General features: G+C 46.8%; 1 protein-coding gene across 2 annotated transcripts in view; it reads left to right on the top strand.

Moving 5' to 3' along the window:
• The window catches only part of CORO2A (coronin 2A), a 61,476-nt gene extending 41,496 nt beyond the window's left edge, over positions 1–19,980 (top strand). For both annotated transcript variants that reach the window (XM_087742371.1, XM_087742373.1), the window contains exons 3-12: positions 3,218–3,334; positions 8,068–8,217; positions 8,777–8,956; positions 9,648–9,764; positions 11,505–11,609; positions 11,954–12,050; positions 13,878–13,990; positions 15,092–15,182; positions 15,481–15,752; positions 16,709–19,980. In XM_087742371.1, coding sequence (XP_087598497.1) covers positions 3,218–3,334; positions 8,068–8,217; positions 8,777–8,956; positions 9,648–9,764; positions 11,505–11,609; positions 11,954–12,050; positions 13,878–13,990; positions 15,092–15,182; positions 15,481–15,752; positions 16,709–16,840 — 1,374 coding nt within the window. In that variant the 3' untranslated portion in view covers positions 16,841–19,980. The remainder of the gene's footprint in view (positions 1–3,217; positions 3,335–8,067; positions 8,218–8,776; positions 8,957–9,647; positions 9,765–11,504; positions 11,610–11,953; positions 12,051–13,877; positions 13,991–15,091; positions 15,183–15,480; positions 15,753–16,708) is intronic.
• The last annotated feature ends 420 nt before the right edge of the window (positions 19,981–20,400 follow it).

Here is a 20,400-nt window from a genome sequence, read left to right as displayed (position 1 = left end):
AAAAGCCCAAGAGCCAGGACATCATGTTTAGCCAAAGTGGGAGACGGTAGCTGGGACAGAGAGGGCTGCGCTTTCCAGGGAGGATGAACAGCCTGCTTGGGGAGCTGCTCTTGTCCCTCCAATCCTTTTCTGAGTTCATTCTGTGTGTGCTCCTGGAGGGGCTGCCTGCCTCGGGATGTGCTTGAATGCAGGCTCAACGTCACTCTATTTAACCATGCCTCCTTGCTTGTTTGTTGTGCTTCTCTCCTGATGAGTCATGGACACGAAGCTCTCTCATCTGTCCTTGAATAAATACTGCTTCTTGCCTTCTGTACCATTCTTCCTCTCTGAGAGCCTGGGGGTGAGGTAGGGTTGGGGGCAGCAAGGGTTATGTAGGGAAAGAGCTCTTTGCCATAGATACCCTCCTTTCAGCAGGCCTTTGCATTCAACCTGAAGAGGAATTAGTAGAATATTTGCCACCCCTTGGAGAATGGTATTCTGTTGCAGGAAGTGTCAGTTAGGTCCTCATGAAGATGTGCCATTGGGTGGAACGGCAGCACATCTCACCAGATGGGAAGTGGCTGTGGCCACAGGGGCTGCCTGGTGCCCAGAACAGACTGAATGCCTTTGTAAATGTGCAAGTCCGAAGAGACACGGGCTCAGTGCCTGTAACTGGGAGATGAGCTGCTTTCGCACAGCGTGGCCTGGGTGTAGATTTGTGTCTGACACAGATGTGTTGGGGAAGTGCACGCACTGCATGCCAAGGAAGGATCTTGACTCAGAGGGCAATTTTGTGGCCTTCCTTTGAAAGACAAAGGCCGGGCTTTTTCCTTCTTCGATGACCAGACTTGGTTGAGACTACATCTGTCTCTGCAGCATAAAGCAAAGGGATAGCAAAATGAGAACAACGTCCCAAGAGGCAGGGACATATTTGTGCCCAAGTCTTTGCAGTGTCCAGTCTTCCAGTGTGTCAGCACCAGGTGTGAAAGGGAGGACATCTGTGGTTGTGTAGACCTCCTAGACACAAACCTTCCTCCCTTCTCTCTGGGGGCAAGAACTATGAAATGAAACGTGTGATGACTCCTCAGGCCTTACCTAACTGACACCATATGTGAGTGCTGTGCCATGATGTGATGACAAGGTGTGTTGGTGCCCTTTGGAGAACATCTGAGAAGTGGGGCTGACCCATCTCATGGTAATCTATCCTGTACAAATCTGCTTGGAGAGTTTTGATAGCTGTCCCACAAGAAGTGGTTTTCATCAAGGAACTCCGAGTTTAGCTACTTTTCAAAAACACTGTGAGTTTAGAAAAAGAGTGGTTGAAAAATTACTCATTTTCAAGCTCTGCAAATAACTGTGGAAGTCAGGTGCCTCTGCATGAATGACAACACATCAAGTTACTGAAATAGTTTTTGATCTGTGGAATGAAATTTGCCCCGCACACGAGGAGCTTTACTTCTACATGCAGATATGCATCTGAGACCAACAGCCCTGCCTGCCATATTTGTTTGTTGGCAGCCTGGGGGTTCACGTGTTGTGGGTCCTGCTTTGTCCCAGGGCTGCTGGGTTGCATTGGGGCAGGTGGGACTGGTGGCTGGGAGGGCAAGGGCTCATTTTCCAGGGCCAGTTGAGCCTGCTGGGGACATGGGGGTAGGAGAACCTTGCAGGATGGGGCAGGCAGAGCAGGCTCAGGGCAGCTTGGGAGTCTCCCAAATGGAGCGGGGAGCAGACAGGCAGCCAGCTCTGGGAGGGGACTGAGTTCCCATAGGGATCAAGGGATCTGTGTGGAGCTGGCTGCCCAGCCCATTGAGTTGCCAGCTTGAAACCAAGCCCTGAAGCCTGCAAAAGGACACCGTGGGTGGGGGAACACTGCTTATTAAAGGGCTTTTATCTCTCTTCTGCTTTCCCAAGTCACTTTGTATTGTTGCTGTTATAAAAGGGAATTGTTTTAGACTGTAGTCTAAAAAAGCACAGTCTTTTACATTTCAAAGCCCTCTGGGTGTTCAATTTAAAGCAGGTTAGTCCCAGTCTATGTGACAAACTTTCCAGTGAAGCCAGAATAGTTACATATTGTGTCCTGTTCTGCATTCAAAACTGTACAAATTTTCAAGTCTGGGAAAATTACATCCTAGCCCCATGCAGGTTAGGGCCAGCACCGTTTCCCATCTGCTGTGCACCCTTAAGGCCCACCTCTGGAGAGGTGCAAGGAATACACCAACAGAAGTGTCTGCTTTCCAGGAGAGCATGCATTTGCATTCATTTTGATTTACAATTCTTCCAGGTGGGATAAAAGTAAGCAGGTAAGCATCACCAGCTTGCCACCGTCTCTCTCCTTAGGTGACTGACCTTTGCTCTTGGACAGATGTCTGGGATGCAAAGTGGTTCCTGGAGTTCCCCGTACTTCTCCTGCTCCTGACAGGGAGAAGAAAGTGCTGCTCCAATGTTAAATAAATTCCCCAGCACCCTTCCTAGCACATAATAAATATACCGACTTCACTGTAGCAGAGACTGTGCCTACAGTATGGGTTTATCCTGATGCAACACAGCCCCCACGTGGCAGAAGGTCCTCAATACTCCTTAGTGCACTTTGTGCAGGATTTTTACCAGGGAAGATGCCGCCCAAACACAGCATTTTTTTTGAGAGTCCAGAATGCTGATTGAATCCAGTGAACGGCTGGATTTGAACACCATCAGTGAGAAACAGCAGGCTTGTTGAAAGAAAAAGAATCATTTGTAATTTGTGTCACAAATGTCTTTTTGCTTAAAAAATAAAATAAATGCTAGCTGATGAGGCTAAAAAATAAAAGCTAAAACATTTTTTTTTTCTGCTTACAAGAAATGTCCTCTGAAAGAGATTCTGATTTTTTTCCCCCAAGATCTTTAAAAAATGTGGAAGATTCAACTTATTCATAAGTGTTTCCCCTCTAAGTTTTATTCTGGTGTCTGAACCAAATACTGTCTTCTAACTTCAGCAGTCTTGATTGCTGCATGTGTACAGATTTCTTGATAGCAGTGTGTACTTAGGAAGGCCTGAGCACTTCTTTCTTTTCAGTGGTGTCATCAAGACTTGCCTTGCAGGGACAGCAAAACCCCATTCTCAACAGATAGAGAGCACCCAGGGCATTTGGAGCATAACAAGCAGAAAGACGTTTCTTGCTGGAGCTGGCTTGGATCTTTCTTGAAAATGTCCTGTAATTCTGTGGCTCACCTTAGGTTTGATGATATTTGTTTCTTCCAGACAGGCAAGCTCGACCCACATTATCCCAAAATATGTGGGCACAAAGGGAATGTTCTGGACATCAAGTGGAACCCATTCAATGACTTTGTAATAGCTTCATGTTCAGAAGATGCCACAGTAAGTTTACCACCTTGTATTCTGCATTATTACCTGGCTAATGTGCTTTTTGGGGAAAGAAATAAAAAAGAAACCACAAGGCCCGTCGACAATATGTGAAAGCATATATATACTTATAAAAAAGTCAAGTAAGAGTAAGATTCCTGTCTTCGTCTTGAGGTCAGACCTGTGTGATCCCTTCCAGATCATGTACCAAAAACAGTGTGAGGAGGAAGATCTGTTTTGTGGGGGCTTGCATCTTTTTGGTTGTGTTTGCATGAGAAAAACAGAATATGAATTTAAAATAGAATGACTATTCAAGTTTAATTGCTGTGAAACTCCTTCTTTACTTTAGAATAAAGGCTTCAACACGACATAATCTGGAACAGCTATTTCAGATTAATTCCCTGCAGAGCAAGTTCGAGCTTACTCCTGCAAGCAGTTATGCTGTAAAGTCATGCTAGATCAGTTATGGGGTAGCTGAGGAATCTGCGTCATGCTATTCTGCAAAAGGCATAAATGAAATGAGCATTTTCCTGCTGAAACCACAGAAAGACTCCAGAGATGCAAAGGTTCATGCTAATGCAAACCTATAAAAGGATACTGAATACATCACATTAGGTTTAAGTTTTAGACAGTAAGTGGTTTGGCTGAAGTTAGTATAATTAAGATGTAGTCACATATTTTACTTCAGTGAAGGTGCAGACTAGTTATTAGGAATTGAAAGATTCAATTCATGTTTGTAAGGGACATTTTATCCCATGTCTACCCACTGAAAGGTTGCTTTCCATGTCCTGTCAAAAGTGTGATGGTGGCTTCTGTGATAAGACATCTGACTAACTACTGTGCTTTTTTCCAGAGATCCCACATGTGTTTTCTCCCACTGGGTATATTCACCCTCTGCCACACAGCATCAGGGAGGTTTCCCTTTTCATTTGCTCCAGCCCTGGCTTGGCACACATCCATTTCAGCTCTGCCAAAAATCACTCTTGAATTGGAAATCTAGGCTCTTTGAATTGTCTGTCCCATTTAGTGACTAGCCTTTGCTTCTTTGGATATTCATGTCTTTTTTTGAAGTCTTCTTTCAATTTCTGGGCTGCCTATGAGAATTTTATTTTATCTTCCAACCTGTATGCCAGGCTTTCATGCTGTCTCAGAAAGGACTTGTGGCAGGAAGGCACAACCATGATCTCTCTTTTGAGCCTCAGATGAGCAATAAGCACAAATTTCAAAGCTTCCTGCTGTAGTTACAGAATCACAGAACCATTTGTCTTGAAAGGGAGCTTAGGTGGTCTCTATACCCACCTCCTGTGCAGGTCTGTCTCCAAGGATGGAGATTTCACCACCTCTCTGGGCAACCTGTTCCTGTTCTTCACTGCTCCCATGGCAAAATTTTTTCTTTATATGCAATCAGAACCTCCCCAGTGTAGTTAGTGATGCCTGGCTCTATTTTCTCAGTAATCTTGTAAGTATTGAAGGCTTCTATCAGTTCGCCCTGAAGCTGTCTCTTCTCCAGGCTGATCAAAGCCATCTCCCCCAGCTTCCCCTCACAGGGCAAGTGCTGCAGCCTCCTGAGCATCCTGGTGGCCTCCACTGGACTCACTTAAGTTTATCACCATCTTTCTTGCACTGGGAGGTGCAAAACTGGATGCAGTATTCCAGCTGTTGTTTAATGATTGCTGAGTAAAGGAGAAAAATCGCTTCCCTTGATCTAGTGGCTATCTTCCTGTTGTTCCAGACCAGGATATTGCTAGTTTTCATCCCTGCCAGGGCATGCTGCTGGGTCATATTTATTTTGTTGTCCACCAAGACCCCGGGGTCTATGCAGAAGGGCTGCTCTCTGTCAGCTTTCTTTTCCAGTTCCCTACTGCAGCTTGGCACGGGATCATTCTCCAGGCTAAAGAACGGAAACACTGAGCTTGCCACTGGTCTCAGCACCAAAAGTTCTAAGAAGTCTTGCTGTTTGTGACTGTACTCTCTTTTTTGGTATTACCTTCCCATCATCATCCTGGCACCAGGAAATGGGATCTTAGGGGTCCCTGGCACAATGACAGAGTGTAGGAACACCTCTTCCCTCCCCAGTAAGTAGTGAGGACAGCAGACTGTGTTTCTTAGTGTGACTGACTGTCTTTCCTGGTATCTGGTAGCTAGACTTGTGGAGGTCACTTAGACCAAGCCCTGCTCAAAGTAGGCCAGTTGAATGAGGTTGCTCCAAGCCTTCTCCAGATGAGTTGGGAAAATCTCCAAGGCTACAGATCCCATGGCTTCACTGGCCCCTTCTTCCAGGGGTTGAATACTCTTCTAGGGAAAATAGGGCTCCTCTGATCTCCAGGGAGTGCCCATATTGCCATTTGTGTCCATTGCCTTTGGCGCTCTCCTTATGCACCTCCAAAGAGTCTGGCTCCATCTTCTCTGCGCCTTCCTGCAATATAGTTGAAGGGCAGCCAGAAGAGCTCACCTTTGCCTTCTTGCTCCCAGACTGAACAAATTGTTTTCTTTCTAGCTTTCCTCAGATTTGCTGTGCTTCCTCCCCCTCCTCATCTCAGTGGCTGCTGTTGGACTCACTCCATGGGGTTAACATCTGTCTTACTTGTCCTGGCCTGTACTGGAGAGCTCAGATTGGACATACTGCTGGGACATCTCCACAGCAACACTTTCTCTGTCCTGAGAGAAGTCTGAGAAAGTTTTTGGGGTGCCAGAAGTGTCCACAACTTCCACTGGGCTGGACATTAGAGCCAAAGCCTTCCTTGCAGTCTTTTGTTAAAGGCCTGGTGCTCTCTGCCATTTCTGAGCATTAGCATAAGCCACTGTTCTGGCTTGTGTGCAAGGACGCATCTGATTGCTCTTACTGGCTGGGTCTCCCTGGAACATTTGAGGATGACAACAAGCTTCTGTGAAGATGGTGGAAATTTCCCATCACACACATTCCTCAGAGGTTTCTTGGCCATTAACCAGCCTTTCTGGAGCTTGCCTTGGTGGTACCACAGCTCTTTTGTGGCATGTAGCTGAAGCATGTAGAGTGGTACTTCTGGGCACGGGAGGGAATGGATAGTCTCTGTGAACACCCGGGGCCCTTTCCAGTTCCTGCTGCTGCTCCAGGCAGGCTTAGGACTGAGGTCAATGCAGGTGGCCAGAGGCTGAGAGTTTGAACAGTATGGGGAGAGGGCTTATCCTCTTACCCATTCTGTTCCTTTTAGCAAATCATCAGGCACATATGAATTCAGCTTGCTGAAGATCTTCTCCCCTATGGTTAGAGGGGCAGCTCTGTGCCTTTTACTTAGCTTTGTCAGGTTTTCTTCAAGATGTGGCAGGGTAGACGGCTCATGGATTGTTCCTGCTTGGCCTGGCAGGTCTGACTCCAAGATCTGCTTCTTCTGCACACTAAGCACTGGCAATTTCTGCCATTTAATGCATCCTGAGATTCCAGCCAGGGGCTTTTCCCTGCTTTTACTACCAACTATTTCATAGCATGGGGAGTGAGTGGTTCACTCTAGGCAGTTCTTCTCAGCGTGAACACAACCTATTTTTCCCTTTCCTGCTCTCTCAGCCCCATTCCTTTAGTGATATCTGTTGAAGCTGTAGAGTGTGATGCTTTCTCTTACCGCTGTAGTTCATCTGGAGGCTAATGGACCCCACAGTCCTTAGGTTTCTGATAGGCTTGATTCCTCAGTGGGATAAATACTGTTGAGAAGGGTGCTCACGATCTTTCCCAGCAGGTCCCAGAATTTGTGCCTCTCCATCTTTGGCTTAGAAAGGTGTGATCCTCATGAGCCAAACAGTGGGAGACTTGGGCAGATGTGACTAATTTCCACAAACTATCTGCTTCAAAGAGCATTTCCCTTTTGCTTCAGGCTAAGTCCTAGAGAAATTATGACAAGCATAGTAATTTTCATTGAGCCAAAGGGTTAATTATCTGTTAGCATCCTAAATACTTGTGCTTCTAGTGTTAGTGTGAGAAAGACTCATTCATTTTACCTGCATAGGTCCAGCCCCTTTTGCAGGTTTCCTCTATTGTCTTCTTCCACCCCAGGAGGAGAGAGGATTTTTGTCTTCATGCAGCATCCTTCTAGAAGAACCCAGGGCTGCAGGTAGACCTGTTATGAGACAGCACACTCCCAGTGTTGAGTGACTTCAGTGCAGTGCTGCCCAGTCTCTCTGCTCAGGGCATCTGCCGTGTGGCCACCTGGGTGGGCTTCTGTGTACTTTGGCAAATGGGCTGTGTCATTTGCAAAGCATTCAGGACTGGTGCAGTTTTCTGTGGGAAAAACAGTACTATAGCTGCCATCTGACCGGGGGAGTTCTCAGTTCTTTTACCAGGTAGCACTGAGTAGATGACTACTTGGATCAGTCACTGCTATAACATTTTCTGGGACTCTTTGCTGAAGTTTATTTCAATTTGCTTGTTCCTACTCAAAGTTTGTTAGGAGGCAAGGTTTACAAGATCTGTGGTTTACTTCTTCCCCTTGGGAATAACTTTTTGTAATTGTGCTGACAGCTTGGCCAGGTGTAGGGGTTGCATTGTCAAGTTAAAACAAACTAATAGAACTGCTGGCTAAAGGTAGAGGGTAAAGAGGAGTCTTCAGACCCACAGAAAAGTAAAGATACTAATTTAAAGCACTGGCATTCAATAAAGCCAGGAGCATTCCTGTTCACTACCAAGGGGATAATAATACCAAGGGAATAGTAGTTATTGGTAAATTCCAAATTAGCTCCTTACTCAGGAATCTCACAAAGACCCATCCTGTGCCATTCAGGTTAAAATCTGGGACATCCCCAAGCACTTGCTAACAAGAAACATTACCAGTCCGAAGAAGGAACTTCTTGGGCACGTTCGAAGAGTGGGCCTCATTGAATGGCATCCCACTGCTAATAACATCCTCTTCAGCTCTGGCTATGACTACAAGGTGGGTCTGTTCTCTGTGGAGCTCCCCCCCGGGATACCACCCTGTTCGGCAGGGTGTTTTGCAATTTGTTTTAATTTCAAGCTGTAAGGTAATAGTAAAGAGTTCAGAAGCCTTCTTCAAGGGGGAAATGCCATGGTAACTCCAAAGGCAAAAGGACATTGCCACAAGTTCAAAAGGACTTGCTAATTTACCAGTCTTCTGATGAGCTTCAGTCTACTCTGCCCTTCTCCTTTACTGGATTGGATACAACATGCAATGCCATGCACTTTTGTTTGGCTTCATCTTGTGCTAGTGCAAATATCTGCACTGATGCTGGCCATTTTTATGTGTAAAATGTGGTTGCAAAGGAAATTAGAATATTGGACGTTCTGAGCAGACACCGTGTCCCTGATATGTTGCTGTAAGTACCAGGAAGTATTCTAAATGCTGGAGAGCAACCACACCACTTATGATGGTAAGACCTGTACATGTAGAGAAGAGAGGAAGAAGTGAATAGGGTACATAAAGTCCCCAGTTGGTCAGGCAGCAAAGGGCTGATTTTTTTGTTCTTTTGCTCCAGATAATGATCTGGAACCTTGACACCAAGGAGGCTGTCATCTCGAACCCGGTGAAGATCCTTGATGCTCACAAAGATGTGGTCCTCTCCATGTCGTTCAACACAGATGGCAGTCTCCTTGCCACAGCCTGCAGGGACAGAAAGATACGTCTGATAGACCCTCGTTCAGGAACAGTCCTACAAGTAGGTTGGGTTCAGAAGTTTGTGGTCCAGCTGATCTCACCCCTTGGAGTGTTTCCTCTTCTGTGTAGATTCGTTGCCATTAAAGAAGATGTATCTGTGCCTTACATTGCCCAAGGCACCAGATGGTGCTATTGCCTTCTACTTTTCATGGAACACTTGTTGTCATTGTTGAAAACAGGGTTTCCGCATCTTGCTACCATGCTCCTTGGTTGCTGAAACCCTTCTTGAAGTGCACTGTTTTCATAGCTACCTCCTGCAGTCCTCTGTGGGACACCTTGGGAGGGCTTGTAGAGATAAGGTGGACAGGTGGATCCAAGTATACAGTTGTCCCACTGCCAGGGTTGTTCTTGTTGCCTGTACTTTGTATCTGTTGGTAAGGTGAAGCTGACTGTGTTTCGTAGGTATTTACAGAGACCTGTGTACACAGAAAGTCCTGCCTACAGCTAATACGGGATTGCCCTCTTGCAAATATGTGAGTCGATAGTTAGAGAGATTGATTGGGCTTTTGGGAATGGTCCTGAAGAGTTTAGGCCACCTTTCTTGGATCCCCATGAAATCCTGCTCACTGTAGTTCAGCCAGGCTGAATGGATCTTTCAGATGTGACTGAATCAGAGGTCTCATGTAACGTGAAATGTAGCTATGCAACAGGTGCTTTCTCTTACTCACGCAGTGTCCTTTCTCTTCCTATAGGAAGCCAGCTACAAGTCTCACAGAGTCAATAAAGTCTTGTTCCTTGGAAACATGAAAAAGCTGTTCTCTACTGGAACATCTCGGTGGAATAATAGGCAAATTGCATTATGGGATCAAGTGAGTTGCACCAGCAATCTTAACCATACCAGCTTCAGTTTTCCCTCTTTTGCTGTCACTTTAACTTTTCCACCTGCCAAATACCCAAGAATTGGTTTATAACAGCAATTCAGAAGTGATCTGTCAAATTATTAATGGGTGATAGGTCTCACTGCTATGACACTGTTAACTGAGTACGAGTTTCTGAAGAAGCTCTCAAAGCTTTCAGCATCAAAATCCACCAGAACAAAGAAAATGCTGTGCCCACTACAGGAAGAAATCATTTGAAGGACCTTTGGGTGGTCACTGTAACTCTGACTTAAAAACAGCTCTTACTGGTCTTACTGGCAATTGGTTACTGGTACTGGACAGAGAAATGAGCTCTAGACACAGCCTACTCAGGTGAAGCCCTCAATGGAGAAAAAGATGTGGGGTGTTTTTGATTTCTGATGATTCCTGACAGTAGAGTATTGAGGTAGCACTTACTGATCACTTCCAAGACATGATCTCCTATCATGACAGCTGCTAGCCTTATGAAACCCTGCTGTCCTCTACCCTTCTCATATGCAGTGAGATGCTTTCCCTTTGTCAGCATCTCACTTTGTCCCTCCACGTCAACCACCTTGCAGCACAATCTTTTGCCTCTTTGTCGTGCTGTCACCCTTTGTACCAGACAAAGCTGGTAGAGCAGGTCTATGATTTGCCGTTTGGCTATGTTTGGTCACGGCTTCTTTGCATATGTGAGAGGCAAAGCACTGTGCCGCTGTCTGAAGGCTTTCCACAAAGCTGAGCAGTGCTCTGACACACCATGGGTCTCACATCAGGGTTTCACTGCCTTCAGAGCTGCTGGAGGAGCTGGCCACACTTAGTTTGAGAACACAGTAGGAAGGCCTGTGAGGCCAGATATGTGCAGCCTCCTTAGGGACAGGCATTGGCACAGGACCTGCCCAGCAGGCATCTTTCTGAGGTCCACATCCACCCATGTCATCACTGCATCTAAACAGAAGCTCTGGCTTTCTGGAGCCTGCAGCTGGGCAGTTCTGCAGGAGAAAGTATGTATTAACCCTATGCAAAATGTATATTTATGTGACAATAGCCACAATGGCAGCCATGGGAGACCGTACTCTGCCCCATTGGTCCTACCGACATTGCTCCCTTCAGCAATGCAGGGATGGCTTTGTATAAGATGTGCCAGCCTTGCGTATGGAGTGGTGTGCTCCTACATGGCTTACCTGCAAAAGTCCGGTGGCAGCTTTTGCCCTTGCAATGTGCACCTTCCCACCGTGCAGTGTGGAGACTGCTTGGCTGATGTAGACTGTTCTTGTGGTGGGTGGTGCAGTATTGTGGAGGTATTGCCTTGACTAGAGGTAGTGAAGGAACATGAGTAATTCAGTGTGTGATGCAGACATGCCGCAAAGGCCCCTCCATCTCCCTAAGTCTGGTGGCCCACAATAGAGGCAGGCAGTGTTTCTTATCTACACCTGAAATGTCATCAGGTGCCTGAGATGTTCTAGTGGTAGGAACTGATGTCCTGAGGTGCTGCACTCAGTCAAGAGCCAGGGACAGAGCACCCATTTCCCATCCATAGAGCTTTGAAGAAGTCTGTGCATGGCCCTCTGCTCAGGGCAGCTGGCCATTGCCTAGGATCATTATAGAGCTGTGGTCACATGCTGCTGCCAGGTGGGGTTCAGGTAAGGTGTCCCTGACTTGAGGTGACTGACAGGTGATCGCAGCTATCTGTTTTTCCTGTGTCCTGCCCAGAATGACCTTTCTGTGCCTTTACTGGAGGAGGATCTGGATGGCTCCTCGGGACTCCTGTTTCCGTTCTATGACTCAGACACACACATGCTTTATGTGGTGGGAAAGGTAAGTGCTTTCCATGTCAGCAAATGCTGGCCTGTCTGATTCTTCTCCCGAATGTCTTACATCAGGCTGAAGTCAAAGATGCTCCTGAAGCACGTTAACCTAAGGATATGGGCTGATGGGATGGGGCCTGAGGGTGCTGCAGCATCAGGCTACGTTTGCCACTGCAGGCGTACCACGTTTACTGTGGGGAGGTTACTGCAGAGCCCTAACCTTCCCACATTAGAATTTTCGGGTGAATATTTGGTTCATTCTTGACCCTGCATGGCTTCTGGGGCCAGGCATTCTTCTCAGACCCTCATGCTGAACAGCAGAACCTGGCTTATGTTCATTTTCTTTGCCTTTAGGGTGATGGAAATATACGGTACTATGAGATAAGCCCTGAGAAACCATACCTGAACTACTTGATGGAATATCGTTCTCCTTTACCACAGAAGGGAATTGGTGAGTGGCAGCATATGTCTAACATTACAAGAGGATGGTAGCTTCTTTGTTTTAGAGGCTGTCAGAGTCCAGGACTATCCAAAATATCATTTAGAAAAGAGAGTGGGTCAGATTCCAGTCTCTACCCAGGTTTACAGGTGCACAACAGTCAGCTTGGCCCAGCTCACCTATATATCACAGGTGGTATTACAGGGTCACAGCTTGGAGAGGTCCCTTCTGACCAGCAGAGCATGGGCCTGGCAGCTTTACCAGTCACTGCTGCATCCTCTCTCACATACCTGGTCAAGGTTGAAGGGAGGATAGTCTGGATTTAAAGGTGAAGGATGCTCCTTGCCCTTTGTGAATCTGCTCTAAGATTGTTGGCATTGAACTCTGTTGACATTGTTTCCACTCTGGTATTTCTCTGGTAATGGGTGCTCAGCATCTTAATGCCTTCGCTATTATTGCTTGCCTACCTTCTCCTGTACTGGCATTTCCCATTTAGAGATAGACCTGCTGTGATTAGGTCACCGCTCCTCCATTGGACACCCTTGCTTGTTAGCCTGTCCGCATACTACCCACTGTTTAACTCATTCAGGCTACACAATTTGGCTTTCAGCCCTCAGACCCTATTGGTAGCCCTTTCTTGAACCTTCTCCAGTCTACCCTGTAAGCCATATTCCTCTATAGACCGACATGTTTTTAGGACCATTTGCCACCCCTCCGTACTACCTGTGGACACTCCCGTTCTTCCAGGACATTCGTACAGATATTTAGCAGCACTGGATTTTGTGCCTGCAGGTCTCCTTCAAAAAACTGTTATTGGAAAGGAATAAATGATTTAAAACTTAACTGGAAGATCTCTCTGTTATTCAGCTTTTATAATCCTTCCAATGATTTTATGTTGTCATAGTCTCTTTAAAAATCATTCCATGAAAAGGAAGTGTACAAGTGTGTTTAAAAGGCCTGAGTGAATCCAGTCTACTTCCCTAACCTGATCTGTTCTGCTGATCAAACATGCTGCTAAGGTTATTGCACAAAAGCTTCTTTCCCAGTATTGCCAAAACAAAATACAATGCAGAGGAGTGGAGTTCAGATTCGCATTTAGATGAATGCATAATGTAAGGAGGAACAGTCCTTCACATAGAATCTACTGTTTAATGAAGTCATTTGGTATTAGTAGAAAACAAAGCTTCTGTAGGACACCATGAAGCAAGGTCTACAAGGAGAAGCAATTTCTTTTGTTAAGGGAATTTACATGGTTGTAGGCTTTGGACTGTACAAGCTCATGGGAGAGAAATCCACTGAGGTTACCAGGTACTTGGAGACCTTGTGTGGCTTAGCCAGTCCTTGAACCACAAATAGTGCTGTCTGACAGAGTAGATGTTCACACCCTTCTCATACTTCACTCTGCTTTGGGACAGTGTTGGGGGGGGATACTGGGCTGGAAGGGCTTTCAGCCTGACCCATATAGCTATTCTGGTGTTGTTTAGGTGTCCTGAAATCCCTTCCTGGTGATCCTGATTGATAGTCAAATCCTGTGGCATCACCTGCCAGTTCTGCTCAGTCCTGGTCACTCTATTTGCACCTCATGGGAGTGAATAAGGAACAGGAAGCTTAGCACGAAAAACACAAACTTGGTGTGTAACTCCGTGCTCTGACAGAAAAAAATTATTTAGTCTTGTTATTTGTGCCACTGAGCCAGTTTTGGGTGCAGATTTCAGACCATGCTGCTGTGGAGCTGATGCTGTGACTCCTTTTGTCGTTTGGTGACCCTTCTTCCATGGCAGATGACATTAACTTTCCTAGGGAGATTTATACCCCATTTGTTTCATGCTATCCCACCAGGAATGATGCCAAAGAGAGGCCTTGAAGTGTCAGCTTGTGAGATTTTCCGTTTCTACAAATTGATCCCAACTAAAAGCCTGATTGAGCCCATCTCCATGATTGTGCCTCGACGGGTAAGTTAACCTCAGGTCATGTTCGTGTCTGGGACAAATATCAGTGAAAGAGAGGGCAATGCCTCCTCTCTGTGACTCTCGGGGACAGGAGGGAAGGTGGAACAAGGGATTTTCTCTCTCCTGGTCTGAGGGACAAAGTTGGTCAGTTTGTGGGGCACCCCGTCAACAAACCCTGGCTGGGTAACTCAAGAGTTAGGTCTCTGTGTAATGGCTAACTTTCTGTGCCATGCTCACCGATCTGCTCTGCTTGGGTGCAACAAGGAGTCTCTCTGACTGTCAGATCAACTAGCTGGCTGTAAAATTCCTCAGTTGGTGACGTCTGTTTGACATAACAACAAACGAGAGAGAGGGGTTGGGGATGATGTTGAGTGACGTGAAAATCTCCTTGTGGAATGAAGAAGAATCACCCTGGGGAAAAGGGAACGATGGGTTCCCACGTCTCTACCCAGTGTGTGCAGGTATGTTACAGTTGTTCTCTAGCATGTAAGACATGACCCATTGCACTGAGAGTGATGTAGAAGTACCTCTCAGAGCTAGTGTGGCTAGAGAATGATGCAGGTCATGAATTTGTAGCTAGCCAAGGTAGCTCCCATTTGACCGTGTGAGCAAAGGTACATCATAAATGTCAGCACTGTGCCCTGTACTTGCAGCAACATTGGAAGGTATGAGTGCCTTGAATTCAAAGAGGCAGCAGAGCTAATGCTCGTTGCAACTACCAATCAGGCATGATCCTCCAACATTACCTCCTTGGCCAATTTCTGTCAGCTGATGATTTGTGACTTGTGTCCATCCTTTGTATCCACTTCTTCATCCTCAGGAACACTGAGTTCATGAGAGTTGGGTTAGTCTGTGTCACAAACCTCCCCCAGTCCATTGTTCCTTGCTGGCAAGAATTAAAATAGGCCTTCAGATGCAATTCTTCTGAGTTGGGGTGATGAGGAGAGAGGCTCAGGGCAGGTGAGAAGATTTTATGTCCATGTCGGTGAGCAGAGGAACACCTCTGTGCTGAGGTGGAACAAACTTCTTCACTGCAATTCAGTATGGTCCCTCTAAGCCAAAACCTCACTGACATAGTGACTCTGAACTTTTGTTTGCTTGCAGTCGGAGTCATACCAGGAAGACATCTACCCCTTGACCACAGGAGCCCAGCCAGCACTGACGGCACAAGAGTGGCTGAACGGAGTTAACAAAGGTCAGCACATGGAGAGCTCCCCAGCCCTTCAGCTCCCCAGGGCTTGGGTAAGCTGCCACTGGCTCTCTGGCCTGTTAACTGCCAGAGAAAGAGGAAAGGACGAAAAGGAGAGACATAACAAATATGTCTGTAAGCTAAAATAATTTGGTGGCTAAAATATTCACTGCTGTGAACTCTGGAAGCTGCTCCAGTCAAGTGCCTCCATGTTTATCCCTGCAGGCTGTTTGAATGAATCGCTTACAGCTGATTTCTGGGTGTGGTTTGTGAGTGCTAACCAGTCACCTGCCTCCTTCCCTAGGGCCGCTCTTGGTATCCTTGAGACCAGGCTCTGGAGCTGTGAATTCCTTACCACAGTTTCTTGAGCCAGAGCCACTCATGAAGACTACTGACCTGAACCAGCACCAGAGTCGGGGAGGAAGAATGCCACTGGACGACATGCAGAAGCCAAGTGAGATCAAAGACAGCAGAAAACAGCTGAACGTGGAGGAGAAATTGCCAAAAAATGAGCAAATGCGACTCTCCAATGGCTTTGACATATTTGAGTGTCCACCACCAAAAACTGAAAATGAGGTGTGAATGTCTGTGGTGAAGGGTTGGGGCTGCGGGGGGAAGCCCAGAGGGCTGGCAAAAGGATGCCATTCACAAGGTGATAGAATCTGGGGAGGGTTTATTTTGCAGAGCTGGGCCAGTGAGAGCTCTTCGTTCTTTGCAAGGGCAGAAGCTCTGCATGCCCTGGCTGCCACATGGGAAGCAGAGATGTGGTCCAGCAGCACCCCAGCTGAGGGGGTCTAGAAAGAAGGGAGCAATCATTATTCCCACTTCCTAGGCATTCTTGTAGCACAGGCCTGCCTGGTGGCAGGCTGGGGACAAGGAGGTCCTTGTGACCTCCAGGTTCTGGAGAAGAGAGGGAGGTTTACGCAGTGTAACCCTTCTATGAGAGCTGCACTCAGACAGCCCGGTGAGGCAGCAGGGCTGCCTTTGGAAGGAGTGGGTGTACCCTGCTCCCTTGGCCCATGGTGCATCTGTGTAGTCTTAAGCGCCTAACCATATTGTGGGCCCTGACATGGGAAAGTGGCTGGCTCTGCCTGCCTCGACAGCTCACTGTTGGGGGACAACTTGGCAGTGCAGTGCCATTGACGCTGGCTGCTAGTTGCAGCCTGCTCAAAGAGAAGTAAAAGGACTTGCCCAAGGTCAGAATAGGAGATGTGGCAGATCCAGGAGTTTAGACTCCAAATGCTCTCTGTGTCTAGGCTCTCTTTGAGTGATCAGTGGTATGAAGGTTATTTTTTCTGATCTTTTCCATTGAATTAAGCAGATGTAGCATTACTAAATGGTGCTGAGAAACACCCGCACTCATAGCCCAGGCTAGTGGACAGCAGGAGCGCTGCTGATGTTTGGTCTGTTGGTTGAAGGCCTCCTCTTTAGATGCTGCTCTTCAGAAGTGGTGTGACAGGACTGGTGGCATTTGACAGGTTAAGTCTGTATTTTCTTAGTGTAAAAGAAGTAAAATGTAACTTTTCTTACAGCTTTTGCAGATGTTTTACCGGCAACAGGAAGAAATCCGTAGACTACGTGAGCTGGTAAACCAGAGAGATGTCCAAATCAAACAGCTGGAGCTGGAGCTGAGAAACCTCTGCATGAACACAGGCAGTTACTGAGGGTGCTGGCCTGCAACTCTTTGTGCCCCTGGCAACTGGAGCAGACTCCAGTTCCTGCGGATAACTCCTCCTAGAGTTTTTGCTGGGGGAAAAATTGATGCTTCAGGCAGCATGGACTTCCCTGGCTTGTGGTGGTCACATTTCCCTAATCATCACCAGACAGTTATTGATGGACTTGCTATGCTTCTTCAGGCTCCACTTGCTTGCCCATTCACTCATGTCAGAAGCTCATGCATTAATGCTAGTGAGAGACTTTGGAAAATCTTGCCCTTCTGGTCCTGGAGAAGCCACCTGTTAAGCTCTAGGAACAACCTGTTTTGCTACCCCTCCATGACATGGGAGACTGAAGGCAGCTGCCTGCTTCTTTTCCCACCCTGGGATCTGGCAGTGCGGCTCCTGTGGCTGCTGTCCTCCTGCCCTGGGAGACCACCCTGCAGCTGAGCTTCAGAGGCACCTCTAGCTCCAAAGTGATCCTCATGCACCCCTCTCACCTCATGGCTCAGCCTTGCAGCTGGGTGGCTAGCCAAAACTGTGGCTGCCCTGACCTGGTGCTGGGGATAGTCCCGCTCTGAGCGGGAGGCTGCACTGGGGCTGCCAAGGGCCAGCACTTTTGTGATAGGTAAAGGAGAGCTGGTGTTTGGAGGTCCTACTTTAAAGGGGCAGTGGTATGGGCTGGTTCTCGCCAGAGAAGCTGCCGGTGCAGCAGAGGTCTCTGGGTCCTTTGAGTCAGTGGCCTTCTTTCCCTCCTTCTGCCAAAGACCAGCTGCAGTCAGCTGGGGGCTGTGGTCCTGTGCTGCTCATCAGACAAATGAAGACAACATTTAAAGCTGCACAGTGTTGGCAGCAGTGGGTTTGCCAAGAGGGCTGAGGGGGGAGTTGGACTCCCAGCCCACTGCAGACCTTTCAGCAATGGTGCTAGAAGTGTGGTTTCAACCATAGGAGGATCACAGGACCATGGCAGGTCACAGATAGCCCTCCCCAGTTGCTGGAGTATTGCTTGTCCTTGTGCCCGCAGCTGCTGCTTCCTTAGCTCCCAGGTGCCAGCACCTTGTCCCATGCCTGCAGCCACCTACAGCTGCAGGCTCCCTCTTCCCAGCTGTGTTGCCCAGCCCCCTGCATCCTCCAGGGCTGCCCAGTCTCCCCAAGCCCTGCAGCCACACTCATCTGTGCCCTTCAGCAGCAGCTCTCTGGCTCGCTGCCTTCGTCAGCTCTTTCCTTAGGGCAAGAACAGCTGCAGGATGCAGGTCCCATCCTTGGTTTCAGGGCGGGCACCTGTGACCAGCTTTATGCAGTCTGCCTGCAATGTGCAGAGCTGGGCCAGCGGCAGCACCGAGGGAATGCACAGACCTGCCTGCCTCATCAGGGCCTGGGGGGTCTCCTCTCATTTGTTCCCACAGTGTTGGGCAAGAGAGCGCACTGTCAGTTGCCCCGGGGTGTGACCACAGCAGCAGCACTGGAGGGGGAATGGTTTTCCTTGCCCCAAATGCAGAGCTTATGGAGACATCTTAAACTTAAGCAGAGCAAGCAGCCGCTGTTTAACCTGTAACTGTGCACCTCTGTTGTGACACATGTAGGAATGAATACTATGCCCTGCTAGTTCCCTGAAGCCTAATGATTTCCCACAGTCTTAAATAAATAAATAAATAAAACTCTGTAGTCAGAAATTCCCACAAACAGGACTCCTTAGCAAGGGGGACTAAAGGCTGTGCACTGCCTGTGCTCGTGTGAGATGCCCCTCTGGTTATCCCTGAAAGCAATAGCCAGCAGGGAGCTCATGGGCACTACTTTTATGTGAGAGTCACACAAAGACTTCAGCATCCCTTTTGCTGTGCTGCAAAGACTTCACCCAGCCTTCAAAAATATTTCATTCATTTCTAAATAGCAACAACAGATGTGGGTGCTAAAAAGTCACAAATATTGTTTCTTTTGCAGCATTACAGAGAGGGGGTAGTTGTTCATGTTCTTCAGGAAGAGTCCTTTAGCATCAGTCACTTATTTAACACTGCTCTACTCTTTTTGTAAAAAAAAAAATATTAATAACAAAGTTGTTGAAACAAACTTTAGCTCACTTCAGATCCTCCGTTCTAGGACTTTCCTGTACCCTGGGAACACTCTGCAGTATGCAGTTGTATGCAAAAGCAGCTTACCCCAGATACAGAGCTTTAATCCAAACTCATGAATCTTACACCAGAAGTGGTCAGGCTTTCTCACCAAAGAGAAGAGCTACATAAGAAATTGAGAAGCTCAGTTTTTCAGCCATGTCAAACAGGCCTGACAACTTCAAAGCCATTTTCACAGAGGTTAGCCCCAGGGATATGACACTCTGGTTTTCAAGCTCTCATTATCAGAAGGGAAAGCACTTGATACAGCCTCAGCAGTCCAGGGGATACGACTTTCCTTGTCACCACATGTGTTTTATTTGCTAGATTTTGTTTGCTTATTTTTCATACAGAATAAATTATTTAAATTATTTCCAAGTTAAAGTAATTTTTCCAGGGGATTTTTAAATCCTCTTGAGGACTGTTCCTTTGTTATCCTATGACTGGCTAGCATAGAAAATGGTCAGCCACCATGGTTCTTATCTTAAAGTTGTGTTGATTTCAGCATTTCTGGAAAAGAAGTTGCTTTCATTTAGGCTTTGCTGGCAACATTTGATAAGGCAAGACTATTTAATCAAAACTTCTTTTTTAGACAGTATGCCCGTAAAAGCGTAGACTGTGAAATGTATTTCAATTTGGAGCTTAAATGCAACCATAAGTCTTTCACACAGAGAAAAAAGTGGAGGAAATGGAGTTATGTGTTAATGAACTGTGCCTAAATAGACTTAAGTGATCATTTTAACAGTTTCTAAAACTCCTAGCAGCTTTGTAAAAAACTGTAAAACATGGGGATAAAAACCAAATTTGTGCAATGAAAAGCAAATGTAACTGAATAATAAATATATTTAGAGTTTTACTTTTTGATACAGGCAAGGTTGTTGGTGTCTTATTATCATTGTATTGTTGAAGCGACTAAAAATTAAGCTGAATCAAGGTTAGGAAGGAGTACCACCCGCTGTCTCTTCTGCTTGCATGAAGTTGTGGCCTTACATTAGTAGGGAGGTTGTACACAGTGTTATGCACATGGGGCTGTCTTCTTACATCTTTCCTGTCCACTCTTGATGCTACAAAGGAGTGGCCGTTTCCAACTGTTCTGCATTACACTGCTGTGTATGATGTCTTGAGTAAACCGAGCCTCCCTTGAGATGCATACCGTGTCGTGAGGTGTTTCCTGACCATGCTGCCTTGCAGTCCTGGTGCTTCTCTTGCCCAGTGCACTCTGAGGCTCTATCTGGTATTCCACATGAGGAGGGTTTAATGTGTTATTACCAAATTTACTTATGTTAAGACATTTGATGTTAGATGGGATTTTGGTTTAGCAGCGTGAAGCAGCAATTACAACACAAGCACAATATAGCAGCTGCAACATCCAGTTGGATCACAATACAAATGAAATTCCCAATACTGGTCTCTATATGCTCACCATCATGACGCTGGGTATCTCCAGTCACTGGGAAGAAA

This window comes from Nipponia nippon, unplaced genomic scaffold (genome assembly GCF_047370975.1).
Source record: "Nipponia nippon isolate SJK-2023a ecotype South Korea unplaced genomic scaffold, ASM4737097v1 scaffold_8, whole genome shotgun sequence".
Lineage (NCBI taxonomy): Eukaryota > Metazoa > Chordata > Aves > Pelecaniformes > Threskiornithidae > Nipponia > Nipponia nippon.
The sequence above is the reverse complement of the archived record's forward strand: the minus strand, read 5'-3'. Positions and strand labels throughout refer to the sequence as shown.